This window comes from Lissotriton helveticus, chromosome 12, assembly GCF_964261635.1.
Source record: "Lissotriton helveticus chromosome 12, aLisHel1.1, whole genome shotgun sequence".
NCBI classification, from domain to species: domain Eukaryota; kingdom Metazoa; phylum Chordata; class Amphibia; order Caudata; family Salamandridae; genus Lissotriton; species Lissotriton helveticus.
Genome location: NC_136073.1, coordinates 77,688,056 through 77,704,155, shown reverse-complemented (window position 1 = coordinate 77,704,155; position 16,100 = coordinate 77,688,056). Strand labels below are relative to the sequence as shown.

Sequence of the window (16,100 nt, the reverse complement as noted above, 5' to 3'; positions counted from 1 at the left end):
TTGACCTGAGATAGCCTTCCTTGGGATTTAATTTGCATTACACATAGTTATAATGTTGAGAATAACCATCTGGTTTATAAATCTTAAGAATAAACATTGAACTGCCCAAAGAGCTGACAATGTGCAGGAGAACAAGATGAAATCTGAGATATGCTTGCCAGTTGCAGGTATAACTCCCACCCCACACCACTTCAGCCTGACCGCTTGCTCACAAAGAGCAGTCCTACAAGCTGAATGCGCTACACCGAGAGGCGATGGTTGCTGACCTTGGTCCTCTTGTGCAGCATCGTTGTAGTTGACCTGTTTCCGTACCCGTTTTCCTTTCCCCAGGTTTCGTGCAAGGTCCTCCTGTTGCTGTTCATAGTGGTGTCGGAGAAGCTTCTCCCAATAATCAGGATCCACCGTTTCCTCCTGCTTGATGATCTCGCGTTCAATCTCTTCCAGCTGTCAGAAAAATGTGCAGGTACATTTCAAGAGCAGTATTTTACAAGCTGGACAAATCACAATCTGTGAAAGCAGAGGGGCTGCCTCAAGTCCTGTAGAAGGCTTGAGCCGAAAGGAAAAGTTTCTTACCTGTCATAATAAGACTCATATGGCAGTATCTTCCCCAGTTTCGCATCCTTACAATAATTCCCAGATGCTGGAGAATATATTTTCCTTTTCTACTCAATCAAAGTACACATCTAACGTCCAATAAAGGATGGAAAAGAGGGCTAGTAATTAATATATTGAACCAAGAGACACGCTGTGGTATTCCTTCTCTTGTTGTGGAGAGTGCTGGAGCTGAACGGCACCATTAAAGGAGTATATGCCTGGACACCTACACCAGGCACCTAAAAAAGGTGTTTGTCTACAGTAATCCTACAGACCTCGCTGTGTCTGGATTTACCCTGATGGTCTGGAGAGCCTCGTCAACTTGGCTGCCAAATAAGGCATCGCTGTCAAAGGGCTTGTCCAGTAGACAATTTTGCCCTTTGGGGAGGAAGGAAGTGCACCCGAGCCATACCTGCTGTCCGAAGAGAAATGCATCTTCTAAATGTCTAAATCCTGTTATTGTTATGTCCACGGAGCTGTCTATCATTGCTACCCATGTTCATTCTCCATTCTTCAGGATGGCTCTTGCCTCTTTCTTGTTCTCTGGAATTAAATCTGAGAAAGGTGCTACATCTGACCATATTTGCCTATCATAGCATCCGATGAAGACCGCCAGTGAATTAGCCTCTTTGATGAAAAATGGTTTGCCACTCTGAAGATTTTTTTTCCAAAAGTGGTTTATCTTTCAGACCCCCATACAGAGAGAGAGAGAGAGAGAGAGTACCACATAAGCATGTATTATCAACCTCCCTTGGGCTGGTTTGCTCACCAACTGAGATGGTTTTTGGGTGTCTACTGATGCAGGTCTGAGACTCCATATTTTTTGCAAGGTGCAGGACCAATGCTGGAACTGATGTCAGTGGTGACTGCATTATTTTAAAGCATGCTTGTCAGATGTGATCTACTGTTTGCATTATTTACACTAGCTTCCTTGTAGGCTGTTTAATATCCTATAGTCTGCAATGGTTGTGAACCATGGAAACGCAAGCTGTTTAGAAGCCCTCTCTTCCAAGGAGAGGGAATGCGCAATGCCATCTGGTGGAGAAACAATAATTGGTTGCATAGGATAACCCCTAGCTAATGTCAGGCAATCCTCCCGTTCCTTGCTCTGACCCAGCTCCACTTCAATCACCTTACCCTTCTGTTCTTCAGTAGTGCCTGCCTCGGCATAGCGATGTTGGTGCAACACAGAAGGTTGAGGCGGAGTTGGTGAAGGTTGCAGCTACTCAGGTAATGGTGGTTGTATCGGAACCACGCATCTAGCATAACAATCGCCCATGATATGGCGCACAGTGTTCAGATGGTTCTGAGATGTGCCGCATAGGTGGACTTTGGTCCTGTGGTTCTTAGTAATACTGGGAATCCTATCAACCAAAATGTGAATACTCATTTCCCCACCCATATCCTTCTGATCATGGTATCATTCATTCATTCATTCATTCATTCATTAGGGGTGAAGTTCATCTTCATCCCAAGGAATACCTTTGTCACCATGACCTTGATTGTGATCTTCTGCTGCGTTATTGTTGGCACTTAATCCTAAACCAAATAGTGCTTGTACACAACTTCATGGGCTTAGATCTTGGGATTCCTGCTCTGTGACTATGATCTTGGCTGGGCAGACGTTCCTGGGGAAGTATTCTTTGGTAAAAGTCAGATTTTGGAGGAAATTCAAAGGTACTCCTTCCTAGTCTTCAGCAAGGACTCTGGAGTTGATGGTTGAGTATTCATCTAATGTGTTATCAACAGCATAGTTGTTTTGTCAACAATATAGTCTGGGCCACTGGAGATGAGGGTGTCATAGACATCGAAGAATGTGCGTTGATGTTTATTATCATAAATGGTGCCTTAAAAGCTGCTAAAGAAGGCTGAAACACAGAAACCTCGGACAAATCAAGAAAAATCTCATCATGCCACAAATTTGTAATATCACATGCAGCTTGTGTTGTAACTATTACTTGTAGCCAACAATTTTTGTATGGATTATGTTATTGGAACAAGTACAACATTGTTTGTTTATAAATTGATCTATGGATTCTGTCTTTTACGCTTGGCAATAAAATAGGATTGTTAACTTTACGATTTGTATATATTTACAGTTATTTTATGGTGCTCTTAAGACCAAATTCACATTCTCTTCAGGTGGGATAGTCTTTCTCCACCAGATTGTGCATCCTATGGTGGCAAGATGGTTGGTTGGCACAGCACCCTTAAAATGAAGTGTATCTGTAATTTTGAATATCTTCTGGTACTAGTTTACTCCTCACTTTAATGCTCACATCTGGGATGTGCAGCAGATTAGTCCACTGCTACTACCTTAAAATTAAAAACCAAGATAAGAATGTAAAATCTTGGAAATATGATTCAATTGAGCAGAAGTCTAGAGGTCTCCTTTCACACAATCTGCAGTACAAATCAGATCAATAGTGGATTCTGGAGCAGTTGGAGCTCAGTGCAGTTTTTGAAGAGGCTCTGCTACTAAGGCTGTGTTTTCTGCAGCATTTTGCACACAGTCTGAGCTTATATTGCTTCTCTTCATTTGCAGAGGTACTTCCAGCTCAATAGGTTAAAGGTTTATTGCTGGAGTATGTCCCATTTCCAAATTGCAATGCTTTGGAAATTGGCCAATCAATGCAAGTGATTCCTATTTTGATTTTTCGGTTATTGTAGGAAATACATACTCTTTTAGATACTTAGATGACTGTTTCTGGCAGCTGGTGAATATATGATCTGTTACTGGTACCAGGGCAGTCTTTAGCAAAGCTGGATAGAGAACTGATGCCAGCAACTAAGCACACACTTTTGGCAGTATAGCTTGGGAAATCATATTAGTATTTTAGCTGATGCAATTTGCTCTGAAAGCTTCAAAGTTGAGGAAGGCATTATCAGAGTCTAGGCTCAAGCTGCTGGTGTCACAGTAGAAGCCAAAGATGCACTTAACGCACTAACCAAGTTGACTTGCAGAGGTGAACCAGATCAGTTCTGTTGGAATAAAGCCAGCGAATGGTTCTAGGAAACATCAATCTGTGTCTGCAACGCCCTAGCAGGAAGAAAACGTGCATGGACTGGGGCAAGATGGAGCATCACCTCTTCAAAATCTGTGTAGCTCGATTTCTTCCCAGAGCCCTTGTACTGAGAGGCTCCGGGAAGCATCGGCGGCTTGAGACTTGGCGAGAGCAACAGGGCTCACTCCTGGACTCACAACAACCTCTTCCTGTTGAGTTGCTCCCTCGGTTGGCACGATGGCCATCGAGACGAAGTATCAGGTCGATGCAGTCAGGGCCTGCAGGTGCAGGGAGATGGCTCCTCCACCCCAAGGGAGATGATGCTTGGAGTTTGCCGCCTTGGAAATTCCAACGCACAGAATTGCTGACATTGCGCGTTTTCTTTGGTGGTGAATAGATCTAACCAAGGCTCCCCCCACTGTTGAAAGAGACCTGGCACCACCACCGAGTGAAGATGCCATTCGTGAGTCATCATGCACCTGCGGCTGAGTTTGTCAGCCCTTGCATTCAAGGAACCTGCCAGGTGTTGGACCACCAGGGATATGCCCTGATGTTCCAGCCATGTCGTCGAGATAGGGGAAAGACTGGGACCCCTGATCTGCACAGATGAGCTGCGACCACTGCCATCACTTTCATGAACACCCGAGGGGCGCTGGTAAGGCTGAAGGGGATCCCGGTAAACTGAAAATGCTTGTGGCCTACCACAAACTGCAAGTAATGCCAGTGGGCCAGCAGGACGAGGATGTGAAAATAGGCGTCCTGCAGGTCCACAGCTACCATCCAGTCTCCAGGGTCGAGGGCAGACGAGACCAGAGCTAACGTCAACATTTTGAACTTCTCCTGAGGTCCAAGATAGGTTGCAGGCCCTTGCACTTCTTGGGTGCCAGAAAGTAGTGGGAATAGCAACCACGACCTACCTCTGGGGCAGGAACCTGCTCGATGGCTCTCTTGGCCAAGAGAGCCGAAACTTCCTGTTGGAGAAGGCCCAGGTGATCCTCCTACATGCGTTGGTACTGAGGTGGTATGGCAGGAGGGGTAGCCTCGAAGGGGAGGGAGTAGCTACTTTGGACTATCTGCAAAATTCACCTGTACGACTTGATGGTGCGCCAGTGGGGGAGGAAATGGCGAATCAACTGGCGATTGATAGGCCTGAAAGGTTGGACTAGGAAGGGTTGGGGGCGGAAGCAGAGGGAGGGTTGGTGGACTGGCCCACTCGCTGGCCCCCAGAACCACAACGGTGGTTCCCACGTCCACGGCAGTGTGAAGGTTGTGCAGCTTGTGGGGCACCCCTTCCATAGCCACAAAAGGGGCGAAAAGCAGACTGCGCAGGGCGGGGGGGGAGAGGCCCAAGGACTTGGCCGTATCCCGTGAGTCCTTGAAACGCTCTAGAGTGTGGTCTACTTTGCCGCCAAAAAGGCGACGCCCGTCAAAGGCAAGAGCGCCCTGGACATCCCCAGAAAAGTCAGTCGATCTCATCCAGCCGTACCGACGAAGGGCTACTGACGTGGAAATCATCCTGCCTAGACAGTTAGCGGTATCCACCCCACAGCGGATGGTAAACTTTGTTGCATCTCTCCCTGCGGCACCGGTCTGGGATAGTATGGGCCGGGCCTCCTCCGGAAACTGAGGCAGCACTTGCACAACCGTATCCCACACAGAGTGAGAATACTGGCACAATAGACATGCAATGTTTACCGACCGCAGTCCCAAGCTGGCGGAAGAGAAAACCTTCTTCCCAAGATGATCCAGCTTCTTGGATTCCCTATCTGGTGGTGCGTCAGGGAATGTGCTCTTGGAAGTAGGAGCTTGGACCACCAAGCTCTCAGGCGTGGGGTGTTGTGAGAGGAAAGTGGAGTCGCCCAGGGCCGGGCGGTGGTGCCAGGCAACCATCCTATCCGCGGGAGCCCCCGTGTTTGGCCTGGACCAAGTGCCTAAAAGGATGTCGGTCAGGGCTTCATTGAATGGCAGCAGGGGCTCCGAAGAACTCGCTGCCGGCTAAAGCACCTCTGTCAGGAGGTTAGTCCTGACTGCCACCATAGGAAGCTCGAGGTTGAAAGCTTCGGCTGCCCTACGCAACACCACTGCGTATGACGCACCCTCCTCCATAGTCACAGTAGGAGGAGACAACATGCCAAAGTTTGGAGAGGTATCCAGACAACTGGCATCCCCCAGGTCCTCTCTCCAGTCCTTTTTGTACTCCAACTGGTCTGACAAAGGGTCCCCAGACCCCTCCCAGTCTTCCTCACCCTCCTCTGGCTGCCAGGTTGGCTGAAAATGGCCATGGTGGAACAAAGGGGCAAAAGTACCCATCGGCGCCGGTCCGGCTCCATGTCGATGTCGGATTGGAAGCCGGGGTCGAGACCGGCTGGGGGACCAGGCGGCGTCGGCAGCAGAAACGGTGCCACTGGAGTTGGCGCCGGTGGAGGTGTCACAAGGTCGACTGGCGCAGATCCGGATCCAGGCCTAGATTTAGGGGGGCCCTGCAGTGCCAGGGCCAGAACCGCCGGCAGGTAAGACCTAGGGCCCCCAACCGAGTCCGCGGGGCCCGAAGGCAAGCCAACGGAGTCGGGCTGCCCAAAGTGGCATGCATGGCTTCGTAAAACTGACAAAGCTGGGCAGGAGTATCTCCGGGTCCCGGAAAGGGAGGGAAACTCTGAGTCAGCCCTTCAGCCTCCGCACGCGGAGACGCGGGAGTGGCACCGCCCGCCTCCCTTGTCGCGCCAGCTGATCGACCGGGAGAAGTCGAAGAGCGACAGTTCTTCTTCGACTTCTTCTTGTGCTTCGACTTACCTGACCCAGAGTGTGAAGACTTGGACAATGAGTGGTGATGGCTCCGCGACCGGTCCCTCGACCTCCCTCGCGGCCGTGACCTCGAATGGTGCGGAGCCGACTACCAGCACTCAAGAAGCTTTCAGGACCGCTCCCGCAAAGACTTTGGAGCCATGGTCCGGCAGTCGGAGCATGACTTGGGGTCGTGGTCGCACTCCAGGCAAAAGTGGCGCACAATGTGCAGATCCGCCACCGACATCATTCGGGAACAGGAACCGCAGGCCTTGAATCCGGGCATCCCTATGTGCACCAGGAGTCGGAAGGACTTGAAAAGATGTCGACAAAAGTCGCTCAAAAAGTTAAGTCATAAAGTGGCTGGAGGTACCCCTCTTTCCGGATCTGCGCTGGCTGGTGCGGAAAAAGAAAGAACTGACGTCAGTGCATGAGGGTGGTGTCTAAGTAGCTACTACGACATCATCCCGGTGACCACGACGCCAACGATGGACGCAGAGCCGACTGACGCCACCTTCCGACGCGCAGCGGTACTGCTGACGAAAAACTTTCCAGATCCAGTCTGACGCCTGGGGGAAATTCTAAGGTAAGAAATCTATAACTAACTGTTTCTTTCAGATACAGTTAGTATTGTAGCAAGTCCACAGACTATGAAGGGGGATATCATCATATGCAGACAGTGGATAAAGGACTATAAGGCCTAACCACCCTCCCCTTGGCTAGATGAAGTTTTATTATATAAAGGAAGATCTCTGGACTTTGTCAGCAGACCCCATACTTTAGTGCCTAGATGGTAGTTTTACATCACAGGAACTGCAGAGCTCTTCTCCCTGGAAAGATCCCTCTCCAAGTGTGTGTTAAACCAACATGCATCCCCATAATATCAAAGCACGAGTTTCCAGCAGCCGCAGCTGTGTAGCATGTTTTGTCTAAGTGCAAGGGACTCACCAGAACAGAATAACAAGGGGCATTGTTTATCGACCTTGCACTCCGTGTTCAGACTAAACTCCAGGAACAGGCAGAGAATGCAGAAAGCAGATGGTTCTCATGTGAAAAGCACAAACAGTGTCTTGCAAAATAAAAGCATGTAGCAACGTGTGCAAAAGCAGCATCATGGCAGCAGAACTCATGCTAACTTAGCAATGTCCAGAATGACACTAACGGCCATATGACAGTAGAAAGGCTTTCAATGTCAGTTGGATTGCACACAGCTCCAGCAGGTTGATGTGGAGTCCAGAGTCTTCTGATATCCACCTCTCCCAGATGGTCGCCCTATCCCAGGAGTGATGCATCTGTCACTACTGTGGGATCTTGTTGGGGAAGGGAGAGGGATCTACCTCTGACCCAATCACTGTTCGTTAGCCACCGGTGCAGTTCCCTCCGAGATCAGGACCATGTCAGAGAGGTTCCCCTGATGCTGTGCCCATTGAAACTTCAAGTCCATGAATGCAGACTGAAAATGCTTGTGGCCCACCATGAGCTGCATCTAGCACCTGTGGGAAGACAGGATGGGAATGTGAAAGCAGGCGTCCTGCAAGTGCAACTCTAACTTCCAGTCTACACGGTCCAGGGCATACAAGATCTGAGCCAGAGTGAGCATCTTCAATCTCTCCTTCTTGAGGAAGAAACTGAGAGAGCTTAGGTTGAGGATAGGAAGAAGATCTCCGTCGTTCTTGGGCACCAGAAAGTAGTGGAAATAGCAACCATGACCAACTTCTGGTGCCAGTACTCTCTCTGTGGCTCCTTTGGCCAAAAGACCTTTCATATCCTGGAGGAGAGGAGAGAGGTGATCCTCTTTCAGCTTGTCATAAGTGGGTGTCATAGAGGGTGGGGTAGGTTCGAAGGGGAAGGAGTAGTCCCTTCGGACAATCAGCAAAACCCACCTGTCCCATTTTATGGACTGCCTGCGGGGCAGAGTAAGGGAAATCCTGCCACCGACTGGGAGCCCATGATGATATGTGGGCAGACTAGGAGGGTTTGGTGGCTGAGGCTGCAGGAGAGGATGGTGGACTGACCAGTCTGCTGGTCACCGACCCATGGGACTTGTAGGAACCGCAGTCACACAGAGGCTGGAGCAGGAAAAGACGCAGTTGCATGTCCCTTCCATGGCCACAAAAAGAGCGAAAGGAGGATTGAGGATGACGAGGGGCCAAAGAAAGGCCAGAGGACCTGGCCATAGCCTTGCTGTCCTTAAAGTGCTCCAGTATCAAATCTGCCTTGTCTCTGAAAAGATGGGAGCCATCAAAGGGCATGCCCATGATTGAGGACTAGACATCCTCACAAAAGTCAGTCATCTTCAACCAGAAGTGGCGTCGCAGAACCACTGTCGACAAAAATGCTCTGTCTAGTCAGTTGGTGGTGTCAAGTCTACAACAGATGGTGAACTTCACTGCATCTCTCCCATCAGCAATAGCCTATGAGAGCACGACCCAGGCTTCCTCCAGGACAGCAGGCAGCTCCTGCTCAACCGTATTCCAGAGCGTGTGGGAATAGCTGCCCAAATGTTAAGTGGTGTTCACAGACCACAGTGCCAGGCTGGTAGAAGGAAACATCTTTTTTTCCAGGATTGTCTAGCCTCTTCATAGTTTGGGGGTGTGGTAGGAAATGTGCCCGCATTTAAGTGGGACATGGAGACTTGGACCACCAAGATCTTCGGGACAGGGTGTTGGGTGAGGACATTTTTGTCCCCTAGAGAAGGGTGTGGCAGCGGGCAATAGCTCTGTTCACAGGAGCCCCTGTGGTGGGCCTGAACCAAGACCCAAGTACGCTCCGTCCATCATCGCCTTTTGTACCCCAAGTAGGCATCAGCAAGTTCTGAAGGGACACTCCTGGCTGAAACACTTCTATCAAGAGATTAGTCTTGACTGCCACCGAGGGCAAGCTATAGTCCAGGACCTCTGCTGCACCGCGAACCACCATTGCAAAGGAAGCTCCCTCCTCCGCAGCCATGGTAGGGAGATAAATCATGCCAGTATCTGGAGAAGTATTCAGTCCACTGGTTTCAGCAAGAGCATCAGCCCAGTCCAATTGTTCTTTATAAGACTGGTATCTTCAGGGTCAGCAACCCCTCCCAATCCTCCTGAGTCCTAGCCCATAAGAATACGGCTCAGGCTCTGGCTCAGAAGGCATGGCTCTGGTTGTTACCGTAGCTGGTGTCAGACGATGACCCTCCGGCTCCGTGTCAGCGTCGGGGTTGAGAATGGGGATGGCCCGCGGGTGTGTACCGGTGCCGCTGGGAGCGCCATCCTCTGCATTGGCACAGGGGAAGGCAGAGGAAGCGCAACCGACCCCAATCCAGATCCATCTGTGGATCATAGGGACCCGACTGGTGCCAGGGCAGGAACAAACAGCAAGGATCCAGGTGGGGCAACTCCGGAACAAGTTGGGCCTGAAGGTACGATAGAGGGAGCATGCCAGTTAAAGATGAGATGCATGGACTCTGTAGAAAAGTGCCCCTTTTTGACATGGTCACCCACACTTTTTGCCCTAGTACTGATGCTTTTCAACTGAAAGTGCACTGGGTCTCTGCTAACCAGGCCCCCAGTGCCAGTGCTATTTTCCTTAAAACAGGTGAATGTCTAATTGTAACACAATTGGCAAGGACTTTGGCACCCCTGTAAGTCCCTGGTAAATGATACGCCTGGTATCCATGGCATGGGTACTAAAGAGGGTCTTATGTGCTGCAGTATGTATTATGCCACTTAAAGGATCCCACACAAAACCTGTATGCAGCCTGCCATTGCAGGATGCGTGAAATGGTGAAAACCATTTTGAAAACATGGTATGGCACACTCCCTGCGTTCCATGCCAAGGTATACGGCATATCCTAAATGTAAGTCTCCTCTACATCAAGCCTTAGAGCCCTAAGGCAGGGTGCATTATACTATATGTGAGGACATATCTGCATGAGCAAATATGCCCCTGTGATGTCTGTTTTCATAGCCACGACATTGCAAGTGATTGTGAATCAAATGTTAAGCCTATATACTGGGCACTGGTCATTATGAGTTATCCAGCTACATAATGGATTTACTGAAAATACTGGTGTTTGGTATTAAACACGTTGTCTTAATAAATCAACACTGAGGCCAGCCAGTTTGGATTTATTATGGCATGTCCCCAGGGAATCTTAGAGGTACCCCCTGAAACCTACCAAACTGTTAGTGTGCTGGCTGACTGGACTCTTCCTGCCCACCACCACAGATGAGTTTCTGACCTCCTGCTTGGGAGAGCCAATACTCTTGGAGGTCAGGAGCAATGCCTGCTCTGGAGGAAGATGATCACACCTCCTCCAGCAGGATGGCTAGTGAAATACTATACCCAGGCCAGAGGTAACAAAGCCTCTACCACCTTTGATATGCGACCCTAGTACTCTAGACCTGGAGAATGCCACCCCCTGCCCTGGGGCCCATTTGGCACCAGAGCAGATGGAAAAATTAGCTAGTCAGTAGGCATGTCGCACTATCAGGCCAGGTGGCCCTAAGGTGGCCCACCTGAATTTGACACTTGAAGAAGGGTTTCACCATCTTGTTTTTTATTAAACTAGAAACTCTGGGTCAGGATTATGCCCACTCTCCACAGGAAGTGGTCATATAAGGGGTGTACTCACCCCAGGGGTAAGTAAGTGGCCTATTGACTACTACCTGACACTCTCCTTAACACCCAAAATTCAGTACCTAGAGGCCTCCTGACACCAGGAACTCAGACTCATATAAAGTGAACCAAAAAAAAGACAAAAAGACCAGTCACAGTAAGAACTGAGGACCTTACCACTATTTGGAGCGAACCCTGCCTTGTTGCTTGAACCTCAACAATTGCACCGACCTAGAACGTCCAAAAGCTGAACTCCTCCCAAATCTGTGGAGGACCACCCAGCAACTTCAACAACCAAGCAGCATCTCCCCTGGGGTTGGGGAGCCATCCCCTTGCATCTGCCAGCAGCGAAAGCATCTGTACGGTATGCCGTGCTGTTGGCCATTGGGCCCACTAAAAAAGCAGCCCGAATGGCAGAGGTCCCTGAGGCTCTAAGACATCAGCCCCATCACTCTTTCTAGTTTCAGGAAGCTAGACCCTCCAGGAACCCACAAAGTACCAACACCAGTCTGGACACCACCAACACAAACACTTACCTGCAGGTCGAGGGACTTCGAGAGAGGCGAACTGCACACCGAGTGGCCCTGCTGTGTTTCTTTTCCCTCTTCTGCAGGTATACCAAGAACAGTGAAAACCTCCAATGCTTAAGTGGCTCACCAGCCAGCACATCTGCAGCAGAGCCCCAAAGCACGTATTTTGCTTGTGTCCCCTTGCCCTAGGAATCCCCATGAACTGAGACCCTTTGGGTTCCGCTGGACTTGTCCCCAAGTCACCCTTTACAGACTCTGTTGTTTTGACAGGTCCCTTTAAACGTTGATAGCTGACTGCATTTGAGGCTACCATTGCGGCCAGCAATTCTGCAACCGGGCACACCAGGGCAGGTAAACCTGGACTGCTGGTAGTACTTTGGACCTTGGCCCCCAAGCACCTTAAGTCCCAAAGGATACCCTCTACGGTTTGCAAATACCTGTATGCAGTACATGTCTTTTCCTTCTATAGGATAACATTACTGTGTTCGAGGCTTATGCCTCAACTCTAGCAAGCTTTGCTATTAACTGTTTTACTATGTAAAAATGAAAACGAACTAAAGTACTTACCTAATCCCAAAGATCTGGTGTCTAAATATTCTATAAAATACTGTGTTATTTTTCAAAATTGGTCTCAGATTTCTTATTGAGTGTGTGTCTCAATGAATGAGTCTGTGTCCAACAAATAAATGCTCAACACTCCCCTCTAATAAGCCTAAACTGTTTGACCACAGTACCACAAATAGAGCACTTTGGGATTGTTAAAGCAAGCCCCTGTAAACCAATAAGGGCCATCTGGACAATTTGCAAGTTGTACCCCTATATTGGTACACTACATAAATTGCCTGTTTCCTACAGTCTCATAAAATTGTCGCAATTGAGCACGGGTCGCTCAGGCTTCTGGAAACTAGGGGAGGTGGAACCAACCCAGATACTGGGTCAACCGTAGAGCCAGGACTTGACTGGCAACGCTCCCTCATCTTGTCCGCGGACGTACAAGATGAAGTCGAAGAACTTAGCCAAATGGCTAGACAACTTCGAATGTGATGACAACCTCCGGCTCCGCAACCACTCCTGGGACTTTCCCATCAACCAGGACTGTAAGCGTTGCGGCATAAGCTTGGAGAGTTGCTCCCTCAAGGCCTTCGGGTGCATGGTGTGTCAGTCAGGGGAAGCCTTTGTGTAGGGGTCTCGCTTGAAGAACCAAAGGCATACACAGTGTGGGTCCATCACCGACATCTGGCAGTGACAGGTACCGCATGACTTGAAGCTGGCGTTCGAAGCATCCCTGCCACACCACGAGGTAAACCTCAAAAAAAGACTTTGACAAAATGTTTTAAAAAACTTAGTCAAAAAGGGGGAATTCTTCCCAGATCTGCGCTGGTTAGAGCCGAAAGAACAGAACTAGCATTAGCGCACCTGGGTGGCTCCTATGTAGGCACAGCAAGCTTCATTTCCACGGCGGATGACGCCAACGACACCACTCTGAGCTGAACGATGCCACCTACCGAAGCGCAGGGATACTGCTCTGGAAAATCTTCTGGATTCAATCGGCTGCTTGGGGAATATTCCAAGGTAAGAAATCTGCAGCTAGAAGTCTATCCGATAATTATGACAGCTATAATTAAATAATTTTTTCAGAACACTGTGCATGATAGAGTACCAATTTATAGTTACTGTTGTGTGGCTACTAATTTCATAACAGTGTGTTTGGAGTTGCACTCCAATGTATACAACTGGGAGTCTTATTATAGACATTCTGTAAAGTGATGCCTCTGACAGGCTTGCATTGTAGGTGGCTATATATGATCTCATGGATTAAGACATCCTGTGATGTTATTTCCATGGAAGAAAAACTATCCAGAAAGGTGCTCCTGGGTACATGCAGGTACAGAGGAATTATTCAAGTGTGAGTGAACAGAACCTGTTTTTATTTGAGGGTATTTCGCTTCTTAACACGCTCTGAGGTAGTTTAGGAGTTGTCAGAAAACCAACCAAAATTATAGTGTAGCTTCAGATCTGTATCGGAAGGTGTGAAAAGAAAGGAACGGTTGTCAGCGCTCAGGGCTGGTGCTTATAGGTAGCTGTGCTAAGTCACTTCCGGGGTTGTATGGAGCAGCATGACATCATTTAATGGCACATGGGAGTAATGCTAGGAAAATTCACCTGATTCAATGTGGTTCTTGGGTGATAGTCTAAGGTAATGAATCTGCAGTTAAAAGTATACATCAAAGCCCTATGCTGGTGAATTCTCCCCAAAAGGAGAATACTGCAATGGAGGATTAAACACTTCCTGCACACACTGGAAGAATATCTCTTCTAAGCTAGATGTAAATCAGAGCGTTGTTGCTTTCTGTGGCTTTAATGCTTTATGTGCAATCTCTGATTTTGAATTGCTGATCCTCTCTGGGAAATCATTGCTTCAATTTTAGTTAGAGAAACACCCAGTCATTAATTCTTACTATTTAAAGAATGGCGTGTTTCTGTGAAGTAAAATCTTTACCTATTTCATGTTGTTTAATTCTGAACCTAACATCTCACATCACTTCCTGCAGGAGTTAAGCCTTGAGCTCAGACAAGCAAACAAGAGGATGCGCCGATAAACTGTGCCATGGTGTAGTTCCTATATTCCCAATAGGCTCTGCGCATTGGAATAACATAAACAATAGTTTAGACGTAGGACTGAGGTCGACTAGGTCTCTATTGAATATGTTAGACTTAATTATGAATGCCAGCTAGCTCAGAGGTCACTAGAAACTTTCTCGAATGAACAGGAAGGAGTTAACTTTCCTGATTAGACAAGAAGGGATTAGTTTCTGACAACCGCATAAACATGACAACTTTGCTCCCCCCAGAATACGGAGTATATCTCCAAAGTCGTGTGAAAACAATAGACAGCTATGTCACTCAGTCAATCGTGCATGCTTAGTTTCACCAGAGTGCAGGGAAATAGAGAGACGGGCGTTTTCAATAAAAGTTGTTATTTATTCAGCAGTCCTCTTTCTCATGCAAGAGAAGTGAGTTGCCACAATTGCAATACTTATCATGAAGTAAAGTGCGTACAGTAAAGGGAGTATTATAAAATAATACTGTAAAAGCATTGATATGGTTTCTGAGCCATATGATACTTTAAAATGGATAAAATATATACATACATAAAATCATTGACTAAACGCGCTCAACTGGTGCTTCTAAGATACGCCTACCCCGGTGTAACTGACCTAAGCCTAATACGTGGGAAGGAGTAAGTAAGTTGCAGTTTAAGTTAAGTTAGTTTTTGCCAAGAATCTGCATCAAGAATTCTCTAAGGATCTAATCAGCTCCGTACCTTGGTTATAGAATGAAGGAGGTCTTGTATCTCTCTCTCAGGACTCGATCTCCCAGCAACCCGCAAGGGTGACTGGAAACACTGGAGCTGGATTTCTCGGCAGGAGAAAAGACAGCGTCTCTCTCAGTGCGTCAAATGGGAGGGTCGGCTTCCTTCGGCACTCGCATCAGCTGGAAGGTGCCGGGTTTGACGTAAGGTTGGACATAAGACGTCACTAAGAACGTACAGTTCTTTCTGGACTCCAGGAGTTCTTGTGCAAATCAAAACAAAAGCAGGGGGAATTCCCGGGCTGCTGGAGGCTTGGTTTGTTTAAAGAACGCGTTGTACTTTCTAGAAGTCTATGGGAGTAGCCTTGCCGTATTTGGACTGCATGGGCTATGACTAAATATGGACATGATTCTTATGCCTTTATAAGGATATGATTTGTTATAACCACATAAGGGCATGAATCGGGAATATTTAATTAGGGTCCTAGATACATTCACAACAGTAGAATGGCCAAGATTTTGCATATTACTCCCTCTCCCCATGCCCAGTTAGCTGCTTGTGGACTGTTTTTGTGGAACTGCAATTTGCTCTGTAGTATGCTAGTGTTAATATTGAAAACTATGATGTAGATGTACGCTATGATATATGTATGTATAGCAATGAACTTGCATCGCTGGTGTCAAATCCACACGATAAAAAACTCCCATGAACCCGTAGACAAAAATACGTGGGCAGGAAGGCCCTGCAATCTTGGCCTGAAGCATCTGATTGCCAGATCACAGGTGGGGTGACACATAACCCTTAGACAAAAGTGTGAACAGGAAAACCCAGATCGATCCCACAGATAGGCAGCAATACTTTAATGGTCTTAGGGGATTGGCCCAATAAAAGACGTTCGGCCACAGGGGCTCACGTTCCCAAAACACCTTAAAGTCAGATGTCACACTCAGTTAGGAACACTCAGCCAAACAGAACCCCGCATGTACACTACACGCAGAGATCATGCACTCCCCATGTCGGACATCTGGAGACGTACCCATTGGCCCCACATTGTGGCCACGCAAGGTCGAGACCCACCTGCGCTTTTTATTAAATGACCAGATTTATGGCCATATGACTAGGCCCAGATTCTTGTTCTAAAAGAATGTACAAATTGCTTTATGGCACTTTGTGAAATCTATAAAAGGACATCCAAAACCAATGCACTTTGAGACAGTTTTCAGACCCCGACTCTGTTGCATGTTCTCTCAGACACTGCATTTAACTAAACCAACTGTTCCTGTT

The 16,100-nt window shown here is 48.0% G+C and overlaps 1 protein-coding gene across 8 annotated transcripts in view; it reads right to left on the bottom strand.

Moving 5' to 3' along the window:
* The window catches only part of CHD3 (chromodomain helicase DNA binding protein 3), a 1,139,027-nt gene that overhangs the window by 366,356 nt on the left and 756,571 nt on the right, over window positions 1-16,100 (bottom strand). For all 8 annotated transcript variants that reach the window (XM_078670235.1, XM_078670239.1, XM_078670240.1 and 5 more), the window contains exon 25: window positions 267-444. In XM_078670235.1, coding sequence (XP_078526361.1) covers window positions 267-444 — 178 coding nt within the window. The remainder of the gene's footprint in view (window positions 1-266; window positions 445-16,100) is intronic.